Source organism: Sceloporus undulatus, chromosome 4, assembly GCF_019175285.1.
Source record: "Sceloporus undulatus isolate JIND9_A2432 ecotype Alabama chromosome 4, SceUnd_v1.1, whole genome shotgun sequence".
In the NCBI taxonomy this organism is placed as follows: domain Eukaryota; kingdom Metazoa; phylum Chordata; class Lepidosauria; order Squamata; family Phrynosomatidae; genus Sceloporus; species Sceloporus undulatus.
This window is the reverse complement of record NC_056525.1, coordinates 94895628-94914239: the sequence shown is the minus strand read 5'-3', so window position 1 is coordinate 94914239 and position 18612 is coordinate 94895628. Positions and strand designations below refer to the sequence as shown.

The window sequence follows — 18612 nt, the reverse complement described above, 5'->3', positions numbered from 1 at the left end:
CTATCCATCTGGTTTGTGGTCTTCCTCTCTTTCTTCTACCTTTCCTAGCATTAATGCTTTTTCTGGTGATCCATGCCTCCTCATTATGCGGCCAAAGTACAATAGTCTCAACTTGATCATCTTTGCTTCCAAGGAGAGCCCTGGTCTGGTGACCCCTCTTCAAGAACCCATGTGTTTGTCTTCTTGGCTGCCCAACTACTTAGTGGAGTGGAAAAGCAATTCTGAGAATCACAGGCAAAATGAAGAGGTGGAGCATACGGTTGAGATCTCACCTATGGACTCACAACTACTGGCTTGCCATGTTCTCACTGATCCAACAAATCTGCTTTAGCCAAGACTAGCAGTTGGATTTATGGACATAAAAACAAAGCCATACCTATGGACCCACTTTTCTGCTCCAAGCTAAACCTATACCACCTATATTTTATGACCTGCTCCAAGCTCCCAAAACAAAACACACTTGTCCTTCCACATTTGGTAGGGTTAGGGGCACAGGACACCCGTGAATATGGAAAAACTGCAAGTAACAAAAACACCAAGAGAGAACACTTCTCTAGGAATCTCTAGGTCCTCCAGTGCAACGTTTCATTAAAATTGACCATGGAGGACCTAGATATTCCTAGGGAGAACATATTAATCAAATCAGCAAATATCAAAGCCACAAATATGGAGGGATGAGCGTATCACCTTCAGATCCTGGCTTTCCATTTTTTGTTCTTTCTCCCCCAGCCCTTCTCCTCAGGTAATAATACTAATACTAATAGGATCTCCTACTTTGTATTGTTTAGTATTATTTTAGAGATATTTTAATCATGTCATGTTGTCGTTTCAGATCAGTGGTCCCTCCCAAACTCTGCTCTTTAAGGGGATTTTGGACTTCAGCTCCCAGAATGCCAGAGCTGTGGCCAACATGGCTGAGGCTTCTGGGAGCTGTAGTTCAAAACCCAATCTCTTAAAGGGCACAGTTTGGGGACCCCTGGTTTAGATTGAATGCTGCTGGGCAGGTTTTTATTCTTTTTTAAAAATTTCTTATTTTATTTGACCCATACATGTCAAGCCCTGTGTGCAAACTTTGCAGCGCTCTATAAAAATGTATGTTAATAATAATAATAATAACAACAATAATAGGTAGCCAGAAGCTGTCCCATTTGAACCCATTTAAAACAACAATTTGCAGATACACCCCACTGCGCATGCTCGGCCAGGACTAGGACGCTTCGGGAGACAGCAAGCTTTCTATAAGGAAGGACATACCTACTGCGCATGCTCGCTTACAGCTACAGGGAGGACGCGCTTGCGCAGAGGCTCCCCGTTTCAGGCAACAAGAAAGGCTGTCGCGCAAGCGCATTGCGGCTTTCTAGCGGAGGGGGCGTGGCCTTTCCTAATGTAATGAGTCGAAGTCCGAGAGAGAGAAGTGGGTCGGCTGAAGGCAAGGCTTCTATATCCGCTAAGAGCTTGGCAGGGTCCCTCGCGAAGAGACTGAAACGTGCGACACTGAAAGGTTTGCCCTCCATTTCATTGCCTTCTGTGTCCAGAGCTGCATCCGCACTGGAGAAATAACACGGTTTGGCACCGCTTTAACTTGTTGTCTGGCTCCATGCTATGGAATTCTGGGAGTTGGAGTTTGTTGTGGGGCCTCTGGGCCCCACAACAAACTCCAGCTCCCAGAATTCCATAGCATGGAGCCAGACAAAGAGTTAAAGCGGTGCCAAACCGGTTTTGTTGTTTTGAACGTCCTACATTTTGCGTTGAGGACACATCTGGTCACCCAACATCCAGATTTATATCACAGATCTATATATTTATATATACATAATTGATATAGATTTGTAGCTATGTGTACATATTTGTATATTTGTATGTATACAACGAGAAATGGATGTTTAAGATTAAGTTCCTACTCTGACTTGTGGCATAGAGTAACTAATGGTTCAGCACCTGAGGTTGGATAACTGTGTTTCTGAGCAGCACAGAAATATGAGCTACTACTAGACTGTCTTGGCAGACGTTTTGGACTTCAGACCCCAGGATGCCCAACCGTTGCCCAAGTTGGCTATGACTCTGGGACTGGAAGTTCAAAACACCTGGAAGACTATAAAGTTTGGGAACCACTGAACTAGACTCTCTTGATAGAAGTGATTGCTAGCCATTGGCCAGAAAAACCTTATCTGCTCCAAATTTGTTTTCTTAATATCTGTGGGAGGGGGGAAATTAGGCTCTGCTTCACCTTATTTCTTTTCACTGTTGGACATCTTCACTCTCCAATAGCCAAAGTCACAATTTGTCTTTTGTTTCTCTCTGATCCCACCTGCACAACCATGTAACTGTTTTATATTATTGATTTTAATGTTAACTCTGGTCCAAACCATACTGCAGAAATAATCCAGTTTAAGACCACTTTAGCTACTGTGGTTCGGTGCTAGGGGATCGTGGGAATTGCAGTTCATTGTGGCAGAGAAATGTAAAGCTCAAAACAGACCAGCAGTAAGTGACGGCTCAGGGGTGGCGTGGGGGAATGGGGTTTAGATAATGCACACCCCAATTCCACCCACAAGCTGGTGTCATGCCCAGACAGCAGGCAGCTTTGTGGCGCCCTGGCATCACAGTGTTTATACACCGCAAGCCACAGGAGTGCCGCAAAGCTGCAGCGGTGGCTGAAAGGATTCCTTTTTACTGGCTCAAAAATCCACCTCTTTTTGAGCCAACAAATAGCTGGGTTGAGGCTGCGGCCGGCAGTTGCTGTGGCCCTGATCCAGTGCTCAAAGGGGCAGCATCACACTGCCCCTTTAGGGCAGCCTGTTTTGGCCCTAAGTGTCTCACATTGTGTTTTGCACTTCCATCATTGTTGGAGGAGGTGGTCTGAAATCCTCCTCTGTGCACACTAATATAAATCAGCGCGTCTTAAAGGTGCTACTAGTTTCCTTTTTAATTCACCCCAAACATGAATTCTGTGTCAGTCAGTCATACTCAAAGTCAAAATTATCAATTTTCAAGTTTCACATATTCTGTGGGATACAGAGATTTAAAGTTCTGTAGTAGTTGAAATGTGCAAATGTTGATATTGGTAATTATAGGTATTGGTAGAAGAAAGAAATGGAAATGAAGCATCTTTACACTCATGTAACGCTGCTCCTATTTTCACATCAAGTGTTACTTCTTCAATATCCAACTTAGAAATTACATTTCTAAGATGCCTTGAGTCCCAATCTTGGGAGAGCGGAGGAATGCAAATAAATATAATACTGATAATGATAATTTGAGATGGCTATACAGTACTTTCTTTTTAGTGGTGTCAGACCTGGGATGGCTCATTGGCATTAGTGTGTGAACAGGTCTTCTTAGATAGATATCAAACACTGATGAATACTCTAAAGGAATGAATAATTTTGATCATTATTGATCCACATGTAATGTGATCATTTCACTCCTGAGACTAACTGTGTGAAAGAAGTTGTAGCATAAGCTTTCATTAGACTTGGTCTGCTTCCTCAGATGCATTGTTTCTCTCTACCCCTTCTCCCAAATCATGGACTATGAAAGGAAATTGCATTGGCTGAACTGAGAATATACTTGAAAATATAATATTTATTAATAATAATATTTTGTAGGTTGTTAAAGTCGGCTGTTTGTATCTTTTTGGCTCAAAAGCAAAAAGAGCAGTAAATTAATTACTTTGTCAAAATAAATCTCAAAACAGAACAAATCTTTTTGAACATGTGACAGAGGACATAGTGTCTATGCTGGTGCATCTCTTTACAAATGCTATCATGTATATGATTAATTTCTTCTACATATTGGTGATGGTAGTTCTTTTCTGTAGGCTGAGAATTTCATAAGATTAAAGCCTAAAAGAGACATATTGCAGAACAGAATGAAAAGGGTGGGGGAAACTCTAAAATTTTATCTGAGGAGCAAATCATTTGATCGTTTCTTTTTGAAATGAAAAACAGTTGAAATTAAGGATATTGTGTTTTATTTCCGACTTTCCAGGTCGACATGGCAGCAGGCAGACATATAATGAGAGCTGTCAGAGTGTTTGAATTTGGAGGCCCTGAAGTGCTTAAGCTGCAAGGAGATGCTCCATTCCCAATTCTAAAAGAGAATCAGGTAAAAATAAATGCTTTAAATGGGAATGGAAATAACCTTGAAAAAAATAGAATAACTATGGCAGTATCTGTAGTGCAGAAATAATGCAGTTTGACACCACTTTAACTACAATGGCTCAATGCTATGGAATTCCAGGAACTAGTTTTGTGAGAGATTTAACCTTCTGTGTCAGAGAGCTCTGGTATCAAAGTAAACTACAAATCCCAGAATTCCATAGAATTCAGGCTTGACAGTTAAAGAAGTGTCAAACTGGATTATTTCTGCAGTGTGGATACAGCATATATCACTTAAAAAACAACAAATTATTGTGAATAAAATAGAGGTTACTAAATAGGAAAACAGTAATATAATCTAGAATCAATAAAGCTGGATTCCAAATCCAGAAAAGCCTATGGATTTTTTAAAAAGTGCTTAATTATTTGCTGAGAGGGAAAATATAAGGTGCATAAATAAATATATTCCTATTATTCTTAGCCTAACTGTTCATCAAATGCCATCTTATTCTGCAGGTTCTCATTAAAGTTCATGCATGTGGCATCAACCCAGTGGACACCTATATTCGTTCTGGGACTTACACAAGAAAACCATCTTTGCCATACACACCTGGTTTAGATGTATCCGGAGTAGTAACAGGAGTTGGGGAAAATGTAACTTCTTTCAAGGTATTTGATTTTAAACTATTTGTTTAGTTTAAAATTTCTTTCATAATATAATTTCAGACCTAGTAACCAGAATGGGTTACTTGTAGTTAAAGAACAATCTTTCTCCTCTTGAGGTATTGGTTCCATCTCTCTGCAGTTCTGAATTCCTGTAATCCTGTCTATGAGTATCTGTGTAAAATTTAATTCATTGTAGCACTTTGTACTTAGTGCTTCATTACACAGTCATAATATGATAGCATAGTCTTAGGTAATTAAATTTTTTCAAGTGCAGATACATTTTACTCAAAAAAATTTAAACTTTAACATTACAATGATTGCATTAGTTTTAGTAGGTGTTTAAACTTTATGTATCCAAAGTCCATATTGTGGTAGGTTGTTCACTTATTACCTCTGATGCAACGCTACCACTGGAAGTGCTGTCTGACATTTCCTAATGATTACCGTATATATTCGTCTATAAGTCTAAAAAATTATGCCCCAAATTGACCCCAAAATCCCAGGTCTACTTATTTATGGGTCAGTATGGTAATGTGATAGCGGCTCTTTCAGACTTCCCCATGCAGTCAGCAGAGCAGTTTATTTCTCTCTTGTGCCAAGCAGAAAGAGTCCTGAGTGATTAATTGCTGTTAGACAAACAGAGTCCTTCTCCCACCCACACTGGCTGTCGCTATCTGGGTGAAGGCTGAATCCAAAGTTGAAACAAACGCTGAAGCAAAAAGCCTTAATTAGAGTCTCTCTTGCTGTATGCACACATATGCACACTGAAGGAATCTCCAAGTTTTGCCTTCAACTTATTCACAGGTCATGGCAAAATCCATAATTTAGGACCCAAAGCCCTTGACTTACACATGTGGTTGACTTATAGTCCAGTATATATGGTAGTTAAAGATTAGTTATATGTAATGACTTGCCTTCATTTTAAAAACTGTTGAGAGAGATTTTCCCTTTATATTCCCTGTATGTTCAACCATAACTACTACAACAAAGTCATGCAGATAATGAAAATGAAGTCCCCACAAGTGGGAAGTCCCCATTGTGGGAGTTCCAATTGCACCACCATGTTCTGAAGGTCCTGAACATGCACCATCATGTTATAAAGGCCCCGTATTTTCGTTGGGTTGTACCCAACAGTTTCATTCCACTAGTGGGAAGAGTGCTTCATGCAGTCTTCAGGGATGCCCTCTTTTTTTCATCCCCTTTTGCCATCTTTTCAGAAAATTTCCCCAACTCTGCAACATTTCTGGAGGCCACTAGGGAAAAGGGGGAAAATTCTCCTCCTTGGCTGTGGAACTAATAACTTGAATCTGTGATGACAAATGTTATAGTTTTGTGCATACTGTCTGCACTGTGAAGGTAGCACAAGTAGGTCACTTTCCAGACACCAGGAATTACTTCTGATGTTTCCTATAACTTTGAAAGTATTGTATGAAATGTTGGGCTTTGGAAATTTGCATTTTCATCTGCCATTATCCTGCTGTTCTCAGCATTATTTGATATGGCTACATTACATTATAAATCTGGTGAATGACTAGCTTAATGCTTCTTGTCATGGTTGTTTCGCCTACAGATCAGTTTTGTTTATTTCTTATGAACTTGCCAGATCATTTTCACACAAATTGCAGAAAACATTTTGGCACACTGTTTCATTTTTGTGCGTTTGTTTTCTTCTACCAGAAAGGAGACAGGGTTTTTACCCATAATACTGTTTCTGGAGGTTATGCTGACTATGCTGTTGCATCAGTTGACTCAGTGTTTCCCTTGTCTGATAAATTGGACTTCAAGCAAGGTGCTGCAATTGGAATTCCATATTTTACTGCATACCATGCTCTCTTTCAAAAGTAAGATATCTTTGTAAGACAGCTTTGGAGCAATGAAATACAGAATCTTAATGCTGTCCACTAAACACATAAATGTCTTGAAAGGTGTAGAAATCTTGGATACTTTGATTAGTCAGGGGACAAGTACATCCCAGTTTCAAATGGTTTGTTACCTGTGATCCAGTATTACCACTAAAGTTTCCTATTTGTAGAAATTATTGTCACATGCCCTAAGGACAGAAGCATTTGGGAGAAGCTTTGTCTTGATTAGAGAAGGGGAAACATAGTATAACTTGCTTTTGTCTTCCTTAGATTGTCACATAGATAATGAAAACAATAAGGGCCCCTAAAAGTGAGCTTCTGTGTATGAACTCCAGTATAGACTATCCTGTTGTGAAGGTCCTCAGCACATGGTTTGTCTGTCTTTTCATTGTGCTGCAGCCAGTCCTGTCCTTCCACCAGCAGGTGGACCTGCCTCACCCCTTCTTGCCTTCCATCCCAAATATACAATCTATTCAGGAGACTTCTCTGACCAAGTGCCTGTAATTTCTGGAGGCTGCTGGGAAAAGAAGCAGGTGAAGAAATGCATCTCTATGATCTCATTTCTACAATCACAATAAATGGAACCAAGACCATAAATTTGTAATGGCCACATTTAAGATTTTGTGCATGGTCCTGATATTTGAAGAATGCCCAGACATGCCTGCCTTTACAGTATAAATTAAACAGTTGCCTGGTACTGTATATATTTTCTGTTTATCATCTTGTATTTATTTCATCCAGAATTAGGTTTTGCTTACCTCTTGTGCATTTTGTTATTTTATTTATAAATTGCAGAAAACATTTGGGCACAATGCTTCACCTTTATGCATTTTTTATCTCCTACCAGATAGTCTTTTTGTAAACCACCTTTGATACTGTTTCTAATGGTTAAGCTGAATATATTGTTGTATCAGTTGGCACATTTTTCCTTTTCTTTGTTTTTTGAGGTTACATATTTGGTTTATTAACTAATCTTCGTGAACCAAAGTATACTGTATGGGCATTCTGTGACACTCTCCTGCCCTATTTTGTTTTATGGCTAAGGAAAAAAATATTTGCAGATTGTAAGTTTTTATGCAGCTTGTTTCATTAGCAGCACTTTTAGCAGTTTGTTAATACAACTTTATCATAGTACATAACAATGTCAGCTTATGGTGATGGGAGATGTATTTCTTCACTCTGAAAAGTAATGGATTTCAGAATGCTGATGCATAATATGGTCTGATTTTTTTCTTATTGGTGGTATAATCTTGCTCATTGCATATTTTGGATAGTCCTGTAATTACAGATAGATATGTTATTACATATAAATATGGCTGTTGGCATGAAAGGAAATCATAGAACTGTATGTTTATCAAGAGTCAATTAAATGTAATCCTGATTATTTTTTTAAAAAATTATGCAACTGCAACATTGTTGACTACATAACATGATACAGCCAACATTTTTCACATTGAAAATATTCTTATGTATTTTCCAGAGGTTCTGCTAAAGCAGGAGAAACTGTGTTAATCCATGGAGCAAGTGGAGGGGTATGTATTCTGAAAAACTGTAAGGCAGAACTGGGAATTCAGTCCTCTAGAATCCGTGCCAACAGCTCTATAATTTCTTGTCCATGCCCATTTTATGATGAAGAAACTTTTTTTTAAGAAACCAGAAGTGACACTTTGATTTGCTATTTAGCAAGTGTTCCTCCCCACCTGATGGAGGGTGTGTGTGTAGCCTGTTAGTCTGCAGCAGGGCAAAAATGATTTCCAGGCCTTAAGAGGTTGTCCACTTTGGTTATAAGGTATAACCAACACTTTCTAGTTTACTATTGTTTTGCTAACAAGCATTTTCTGATTAGAATGATTTAACTTAGATACAGTACTTGGTAAGGATGATTGTTCCTTTTCTTTTCTTTTTTTTTAGTGATTAAAAACAACATACATTGAAATTCCAACACATCTGGTGTATCTCTATTACATCTTGTTATCTGTTGTCCCAAACAATTACAATCACATATACCACATATAATCCATCCTTGCTTTCATTTCTCTTATTCACCTAATCCACCATAACTCATTATTCTATTTATTTATGTTATCACCCTTCTAGGTTTCTTTTTCACTCATGTAATGTAATTATCATATTATTGCTCTCTTTTTAAATGCCAGTATTTTTTCGAAAAGCCATCTATAATCGTCCAATCAGCCACCTCTTCTTTTTTGTTTTTTAATATCAATGTCAACGCGTCCATATTCTTTAAGTCCAGTACTTTTTATAACCATTCCTCTATGTCAGGTATTATCTTATTCTTCCAATTTTTTGCTAGCAGTATTGTAGCAGCTGTTACGAGGTAAAGCATAATTCTCCACTATTTTTTTTCATTATCTCTTCCCAAAAATGCAGTCACATTCAACAAATAAATTTCCGGTAACATAGGATACTGTATGTTTAACATTGTTTGTATAATATGATGTATCTTTTTCCAAAAACACTTAATTCGTAAACAACTCCACCACATATGATAGTATGAACCCTTATCGTTATCACATTTCCAACATTTGTCTTTGCTCAATTTATACATATTGAATATGTAAAATACCAGCGATTAGAAACTTTTAAATAATTTTCTTTTAAGTCTTGTGCTACTGTAAATTTAGCTGTTTTTTCCCAAGAGTTCTCCCAATCTTTCATCAAAATTGTATGCCCTATCTCTTGAGCCCATTTCATCATACTATCAGTAACATTTTCATTTTCTAATTCATATGCCATAAGAACCTTATATAACTTTGCAATTTTACTTTTATCCTTTCTCCCAAAAAATTTATCCAAATTATTTTCTGTTGTTTCAAATCCATCATTCATTGCATCCTGTTTGAACTTGGATTTTATTTGTATGTAACCAAACCATTGTACATTTTTTCCCTTCTTTTTCCAGCTCTTCTTTAGTTTTTATATCTGTTTCACCATTCGGCTTTATCTTTAATAGATCCCTGTATCTTAACCAATCTTTCTTCATTTCCCATCTACTAAAGAAGGCCTCCTGAGTTGATACCCACAATGGGATTTTTGGGTAATATCGTTTCCTAATTATGTTCCATATTCTAAACAGAGGTTTACGAATTGCATGATGTAGAAAATCTATATTAATCTGATGCCTCTGGTACCATAGGTACGCATGCCAACCAAATCGCATATTACATGATTCTACATTCAGCATGCTAGTTTTGTCCACTTTTATCCATTCCTGTATCCACAGTAATCCACATGCCCAAAAATAAATTTTTAAATCAGGTAGGGCACATCCTCCTTTTACACTTTCCTTTAATATTTGATGTTTAATTCTAGCTTTTTTGCCTTTCCATAGTTTTTTTTTAATATCTTTGTTCCAATCCGTAAATACTTTGTCCTTAACAATAATAGGTATATTTTGATATAAGAATATAATTTTCGGCAATATATTCATTTTTATAGTTGCCACTCTGCCCAATAGCGACAACTCCATGTTGTTCTACATTACTAAATCCTTCTTAATTTGAGTCCAAACTTTTTTGTAATTATTTTCAAACAGTTCTATATTTTTGTTAGTTAACCAGATACCCAAGTATTTTACCTTCTTTACAACTTTAATCCCTGCTTTATTTTTCCTTTTTCATATTTTTTGTAATCACCAGTGTCTTTTCTTTATTTATTTTAATACCAGAATGTTTTCCAAATTCTTTCAATTCCGTTAACAAGCTGTCTATACTTTCTAATGGGTCCTCTAGAATTATTACCATATCAACCACGTAAGTGCAGAGCTTGTATTCACATCCTTTAATCTTAGTTCCCCTTATTTTCCCATTCTCCCTAATAGCGTTGTTCCTTTTCTGTAAATGTAACCATGGTCCATTGCAATATCTACATCTTTTTTGAGATACTAGTCCTCTTCGTAGGGCCTTTTATAGTTATGGAATATATGAGCTTATTTGCCAGAATTTGTTTTTCTTTGTGGTTTCTTTAGCTTGGAGTGGAACCCTTTTGCCTACCTATCCTATCAGCGCCACCATCCCAGTAATAAGGAATTGTAGGAAATTCACTTTGAAACATTTGAGGACCAAAGATGTCCATCTGTACCATAGATGACTGTTAAATCCTGCTTTCTCTTAAGAAGGATTCATCTGGGCTTACTCAACTAGCCTACTTTCCCCATAGATTTCTTTGTACCTATTGCTGGCTGTGCACTTTATTATAACACTTAAATACAGGGCCCGTATGAGACACTATTGCTGTAAGCACTTCTTATAGCATTCTGTAATGGATGAAGGGCCACATCAGGTGGTTGTGACCAGGTTAGACCACAGTGTCTTGGGAAAGCACTTCCTATTTTCAAAGTGTAGTTCCCAAGCATGGCTTCAAGTCAGGTTATTGAGATGTTTCTTATAATTCTTTCCTTGGAAATTTGAAGACTGGGTGGATGTAAATGGTAATTGAGCTGTTAGTAAATTCTCTCTATGAAGGAGAAACAGAAGTATGTACAGTTGGTTGGGTTAATTATTTATTTCCCTGAATTTGTTTCAGGGATGTTGTTTACACAGTGACTAAGAGAAATAGTATATTGTTTTGTGTAGATGTATCAAGTAACACTAATTTTAAAAATACAGAGTCAGTGATAGTTGTTAAGGACAACAAAATATTTTGATGTATCTTGAAGACTGACAAGCCTTTGTGGATTGTACCACATGTCATCAGATACGTCATACAACTGCCCCGCAGTCCACAAAAATTTATGGCAAATACATTTGTTAATCTTACATGTCCCATGAAACAGTTGTTTTTGCTGCAATAGACAAACCCCATTGGAAATTATCAAGGGCCTGCTGCTGTAGTTATTGGAAATATTTTATTCAGAAGGACCCATAAAAAAAATGTTGTCAAGATAAAATTGGGAGACAACCATACCATTTTAACACATCCCTATTACAAATTTCAACACACTCTTTGTTGAGTACATCTCTCTGTCTTCTTCTCCCTTTACTTTCTTAGGTTGGAATAGCAGCCTGTCAGATTGCAAGAGCTTATGGCTTGAAAGTTGTGGGCACAGCTGGAACTGAGGAAGGAATGGACCTAATTAAGAAAAATGGAGCCCATCTTGTATTTAATCACAGGGATATGGATTACATGACTCAGCTTAAGGTAATTTGAGCACAGTCCTATGCATTCCTATTCCCTTAATTCAAGAGTCCTACTTCCAGATTAATAAATTGGGATTGCAACTGCAGAATGTGACCGAGTGCATCTTTACTCAGAAGTAAGTCCCACTGAGTTCAGTGAGCCTTGTTTTAAAGAAGGTGGCTGTAACATTGTAGCCTTAAAATTGTATTTTTGATTCTTCATTTAATATTCAGAAGTTTTAAAATTCAATGTATGTTTGTGACAGTTTTCTGAATTTCTCAGTTTTATTTTGGTTTTTGACAAATATCATCCCCATTTAATAGCAAGCCAATACATTGATTAAAAAATGAGAGCAGGCCTTGTCAGTAGGTTTCCTAACTTAGAGGGCAAGAGGCAGAAGGGAAAGAGAGTGGATAGGAAGCTTAGTTTAATAGTGGCAAAACAAAATGGGGAGTTTATTATGGAATTTATATCTAACTGGATTTCCTTCACTCATAGTGTTGTATGGAAGTGTTACAACTCACCCAAGAGATACTTTTTCTTCAAGTTGGTGCCAGAGGGTAGTGTGTTTACTCTCATTTCTGAAGTTGCAGGGCATTTTGAGCTGAGAATTATCACTGTTTTTAGGCAGCAAATTTCCAGCTGCTGCTCTTATTCTGGAAAGCAGCTGGACCAGATGGATTATCCTTGGATTTTTATTGTGAGCAGTTAAGTCTCGGATTGTATCATCATATAATGTGATACACATGAGGCCACCAACCAGTGAAAACCAGAGTCTGTGCCCAATATGCCCTAATGCCATCTTTTATGGGGGAAGACTTAAACTGGAACATTTTGGGTAAAGACACTGAGATACTGTATTTTCTTACTGCTGGGAATTTCTGGCTCTGTTGTTTTTCAGTCTTTCAGCAGTTGTCCAAGATTTCTTAATTTTTTTTAATTATTCTATGCTTTTAGAGTAGGACTTTGCCCTCCATTTGTTAATGTGATTGTTTGTTAAACTGTCTCTGGCTATTGTTTGTTCCTGTGATTGTTTGGCATATTTTATTATTTTGTTGTATGATGTTTGTAAGCTGATTAAAAGAAAGATACAGATGGTGAAGATATCAAGTATAAAACATTTTGAATTACTAAATCTTCTCAGTTTCCCAAATGTTACGATGCTGAACAAGTAATTTATTTATCATTTAGAACCTAGCTGATCACCATAATATAGATGTGATAGTCGAGATGTTGGCTAATGTCAACCTTGCCAATGACTTGAAACTCCTGGGAAATAAAGGAAGAGTGATGGTAAGCATTTACTTCACATTCGTAATGAGAATCTTGCTGTAAACTTCAAACATTCAGAATCTCATGCTTTCCATCCTTCTCATGACAGATTGTGGGTTGTCGAGGATTGATTGAGATAAATCCTAGAGAAACTATGGCTAAAGAAACAAGTATCAGAGGAATTTCTTTATTCTCTGCATCTAAGGTAAAAATAACAACAAACTTTACGCTTTTTTAATCTGATGATTTATTTAACATGGCAATGGCTGGCATACTGTTGGAGATTTTACATTTGCATAAATACCATAGTTACAATGTTATGCAGTAAATCCCATCTTTACCCCCCACACACCACACCACCCAAATCCTCACATACTGGGAATCAGCTGATGTGACTGACAGGGGTCTGTTCTATCGATTGGGAAGCAGCTGACTGATGGCCCCATCCTTTCCCATGAATGATCTCCAGTGCAACAAGGAGAAGCAGAACCTTTGTTGCAAATACCCCTTGTACCAGAGATTGCTCACTTGTGGAGAAGACCATCAGTCAGCTGCTTTTCAGGTGATGGGGGAATAGACCTCCAGTAATTGTAGCAGTTGCTTCCCAGTAAACGGTGATTGGAAGACTTCCATGGTTTACATGAAACCCTAAACTAGGCTTTGTAGGGATCATAAATACAAAACAGTTGTGAATGCTTATCTCTAGGCTATGCATTCATGGATGTCAAACAGGATTCCAGCCTGCGTTTTTATCCTATTTAAATTATTCTCTTTTTATATAGAAGTGTTTTAAGCCAGTAATGGTGAACCTTTTGGAGACTGAGTGCTGAAACTCAGTGACATTCCAGCACCGGGTGTCACTGAGTGCCGAGGGCGGGGCTTCAGGGATGGTGTTTCCAGGGGGTGGGACTTTTGGAGGGTGAGGCTTCTTAAGGGCAGGGTTTTCAGGGATGGGTCTTAAGGGCAGGACTTCCATGGGGCAGGGCTTTTCAAAGGTCGGGCTTCTAGGGGGTGGGGCTTCCAGGGGAATCACTCAAGGAAAAAAAAGAGGGCCTGTCCAAATAAAAGTCCAAAACAAAAAAGCCCACACATATAAATATTAAATCCATCCTTCTCAGCCCTGCTCAAAATGGAGGACCTTTTGGACAGCCTCCTGAAAAGGAGGCTGAAAGGGAGGATAGGTCCAGGAAAGGGACGATCATGTCTGGTCACTCTGAGCCAAAAACACTCATCTTTTCAGCCACTCAGAGTGCCATATGGAGAAAAGCCACATATAAATAAAATAAATAAAGTATAAGTAAATTCCTGTTGCATATTTTCAACTAGCAAGGACACATTCAACCAGTTGCTGAACGGTGAATGAACATGTAGGTAGATTCCACTGAATCAATGGCTTTAATTTAAGGTTCATATACTGTCTTAAAAGGAAAACACAATAACAGACCTTTCAGTGATACCTTTTATTGAAAGGTAACAGTTTGGCTTTGGCATGCTTTTGAACAATTCAATGTGATTTTTGCTGTTGAATCCATGCTGATAATTTTTCTATCCTTAGCTCATACTTAGTAAGTTTGAGAGCAACACATGCAACACTCAGGTCATCAGATAGTTTCTGGTATCACATTTGATGTAATTCAAAGCTGAAAACAGCTGCTTGTAAGCATAAGATGAACCAAACATAAGGAAAGCAATCCCAAGTGCTTTCATTGACTTGAAATTATTAGGAAGACAATTCCAGACTTTGAGGATTTCATTTTCAAAAGTAACTGTGCTGTCCGTTGCCATCCTTTCTGTCTGCTCAAGTGTTTCCCACAAATCACAAAATTAATTTTTCTAGATGGAACTTTCTTGGAATTCCAAAAGCTCCATTTCCATATTTTCCAAATCTAACCACTGTGCGAGGAAATATTAAATTCCGCAAATTTAGCTTTGCATATTAATCTCCCAGATATGAGCTGATTGGGGGGAAATGAGAAAATGTTGGGGACACATCACACTCTCTCATCCTCAAAGGGAGACACTGGCCAGCCCCCTTTGAACAAACCTTGTGCCAGAGTCGCCCCTAGTAGGAAACAGATGCACAGAAAACACAATGACAACAATAGCAACCTCCCCCACTTCCCAGGGAGAGAGGAAGGGAGGGGCAGAAAGTCAAGAGTTCGAAACCCCACGTGGCCATAGGAACCCACTGAGGTACCTTGGACAAGTCTCACTCTCTCCGCCTCAAAGAGGGGCACTGGCCACCTCCCTTACAGCAAACCTTGTGTGCCAGGCTTTCAGAGTCCTCCCCAGTCAAAAAACATGCTGAAGTTGCACAGCAAACACAACAATAGCAACCTCCCTCCGCTTCACAGGGAGAGGTGAGGTGAGGGGGCTGAGGGGAGAGGAGAGAGAACTACCTTTCTGTCTTGTGCTGTTGCCTCACTCCTTCTCAATAATACAAAACAGTAGTTGCATGCCTCCTCCTTCTCTGTTTCCCTTCCTTTCTTCCTCTAAGGTCTTCCTCTCTCTCAATCTCCTGGCCTCTCACATTGCCCAGCACACACACACACACACACACACAGGGCCAGGTTCACTGCAAAAGCGCCAGGAAGGGCCTTTCTTTCAGTGAGGGGCTGTACAAACATCCCCAAAGGGGCTGCCTCCAGCCACCTCTTCTTCATCTGGATCAGGGCTGCAGTACCCACATGCCACAGTTGGGAGGACTGTACATATTTTTTTGCAATCCATTTGCTGTCTTTCCAGGAGATTTTTACAGGTCAGTGAAACAGTGTTTCCCATAGTATTAGTATTTTTGGCATTGATCTTGATACTATGTACAACAAATGTTTAATCTTTCTTTTCATGCATGAAGAACATGGTCTGCAGGTCACATGTGGTCCCTGGCTCCTCCAAGTATATTCCCCCTTTCCCCTACAGCTTTACTGGTTAGCTGGGCAACATGGGTAAAGGCAAAACCTTTCTCACACCCCACTCTGCATCTCCAGTGAGATTGCTGTTGGTAGTAGAAACAGCATTCACTGTGGAGATTTTTAAAAGACATAAAGGAATCCTTAGAGACTAACTAGTAAGAAGTAATTCCTAGTATAAGCATTCATGGATAAAGTCCACTTCACGAGATATAATTTGCATCTTGTAGATATTGGTCTTGTGCTCAGTATAGTAAATGTTACCAGCTGTATCTTATGACATGGACCACATCCACAAAAACTTATAGTAGAAATTTCTTGGTTTGGTTTCAAAGGGGTGCCTGGTTTTCTTTATGTCTCCTAATACTTAAAGAGATAAACATGACTAATTATTTGAATGATACCATGTGGAGATTGTTGGGAGGTGATTTTTTTTGTCTTCCAGCAAAAACATTGTTCCACTGCTTCCGGTAAAAGTTGGAAAACTATCTCTGTGTTCTGAGGCATGTGTGGCCTTAGCCAATTCCCCAGCATTGGTCTCTCTATGACAGACATGTTGCGCACCTCAGTTTGAAGAGTATTTTATCCAGGGTTTGTAAACTTAAGTGGCTTGACTTTTGAGGTGCCCAAACAAGTCCTCCCATGGTTTGAAGATTTCCTGATATTTCCTCAGTGCTGCTGTTTCACTCAAGTAAAGCAGATCTTGAGTGCCAAGGTGCTTCTGGAATTGGTGTGATGTGGTATGGAAATGGGTTGTAGAGGGAGAGAAGGAGTCTGAGGAAACTACAGCAGTGGTTCCTAAACTTTGATCCTGCAGATGTTTTGGACTTCAACTGTCAGAAGCTCCAGCCAGCTTGGCGAACAGTCAGGAATTCTGGGAGCTGAAGTGCAAAACACCTGGGGGACTATAGTTTGGGAACCTCTGGTATAGAGTAACCCATTGATTTCCAGCTCTCTGTACCACATCCTTGTCTTTCCTCTAACCATAGGATTGGATTGTAATGCATTTGTAGGGCTTTGGTGGGTAGGGAGGGCATGAAAATATTTATTGCTCAAAGAGAGTTCTTGCTGTAAAGCTCACTTTTTTCCTGCTGCATAAAATAGAATTCATGCAGATAGGAAGTTGCTTTGCAGTAAACCAAAATAGTTAGTCTTCCATGTATTCTATTGCTGATGCTGACTGACAGTAGCTTTCTCGGGTTGAGGAAATTCTGGGAGCTCCTTTTTTGAGGATCAGGCAAGCACCTGTGTTTAAGAGTTTCTGCCAGAGCAAGATATGTGGAGGATCATGCCTTATTTCAGAAGAAAATCTGGGCCTAACAGATACTGTTCTCTCATTTTTACAGTTCTCCCATTCTGTAGGTTGGTTGTGATTGTTTGAAAAAGTGGGCTGGGTGGAGAGTTTTTGGGAGCTAAAAATACTGGTCTTGGCATCTGCTTCGAAGGCTGCATGAGTCTCACCTCTGCTTTGGGATTTCAGACAGAATCTATGTAGCCCTACCTTGAGATGCAAAGGATAGAATCTGAGACTGTCTCCATGCAATGTATGTACAGTCGGCCCTCCACATTCATGGGGGTTAGGGGTCCCCCCTGAAAGTGGACAAACTGCAAATAAGTGGAGGAAGGCAGTAGGGATGCCCAAATGCTCCTATTCCCTCCCTACATGCACACACCCCTTCCCCATGCTTTAGCTGGTTAAGGGAAGGTTCCCTCAGCCAGCTAAAGCATGGGAGAAAGGAGAGGAGTGTGCACCCCACCCCATGTTTAGATGATTCAGGCAAGCCTGCTAAGCACAGGGGAAGGCAGCAGGAGGAGGAGCGCATGCACAGGAACAAACATGAATAATCGAATCCATGGATGTTAAAGCTGCGAAAGTGGAGGGTTGACTGTATTTGGAAACTGAACTCCTGACAGTTCATCCTTGAAAGGAGCCTAATGTTTTTCTTGAATGCTCAACTTAAAATTCTGTTTACTTTGTTTAGGAGGAGATATGCGAATGTGCAGCAGTTGTTCTTGCAGGCATAGAAGTTGGCTGGCTGAAACCAGTCGTAGGCCGTGAATATCCACTGGAGAAGGTAGCAGAGGCACACAAAGACATAATTCACAACCAAGGTGCTTTGGGGAAAATGGTGCTTCTTGTGTGAGGAATTACTGCTGATGCACTTATCAGTTTAACCATAGAAATGCTACCAGTCTTTATGTATCACATTTGTACTACACAGAATATGATTCAGATATATGTAACAACTAATGTGATGAAATGATTTAGGTAAGATACATTAAATATTTCAAATTTGAAATGAACAGTTTTCATATTGTTTTGGCTTGACCTAAAGGCAATGCTGTCTGTCCTGCATATGGACAGTGTCTGTCTCTCATATTCTTCTCAGAAAACCTCAGATGTGTTAACACACCTGTGGATTTACAAACAAACCAGCCATTGTCTTCCTTTGGCATCTGCCATTGAGTCTCACCGCAACTTTGGGATTGCAGGCAGAATTCCTACCTAGCCCTACCTAGACATGCTAGATGTATAAGTCTAGAAATTTTAGTCAAAAAATTGACCCAAAAAATCTGAGTCGACCTATCCATGGATCAATGTAACTACTGTACTTTGACTCTTATATAGTACTATCCCCCTGGTGAAAGGTAAGAGTGTAATCT

The 18612-nt window shown here is 39.1% G+C and overlaps 2 protein-coding genes across 4 annotated transcripts in view; both read left to right on the top strand.

Annotated features, from left to right (window-relative positions):
- ERICH3 (glutamate rich 3) overlaps window positions 1–18612 on the top strand; it is a 238763-nt gene that overhangs the window by 128512 nt on the left and 91639 nt on the right. The gene's annotated exons all lie outside the window — the stretch shown is intronic.
- Window positions 1347–18252, top strand: CRYZ (crystallin zeta). Its single transcript, XM_042464008.1, has 9 exons — window positions 1347–1501; window positions 3991–4107; window positions 4617–4769; window positions 6444–6607; window positions 8109–8160; window positions 11639–11788; window positions 12959–13060; window positions 13149–13244; window positions 17931–18252. Exons 2-9 carry the CDS (start codon window positions 3997–3999, stop codon window positions 18090–18092), a joined length of 990 nt encoding a protein of 329 aa, XP_042319942.1. The 5' UTR covers window positions 1347–1501; window positions 3991–3996; the 3' UTR covers window positions 18093–18252.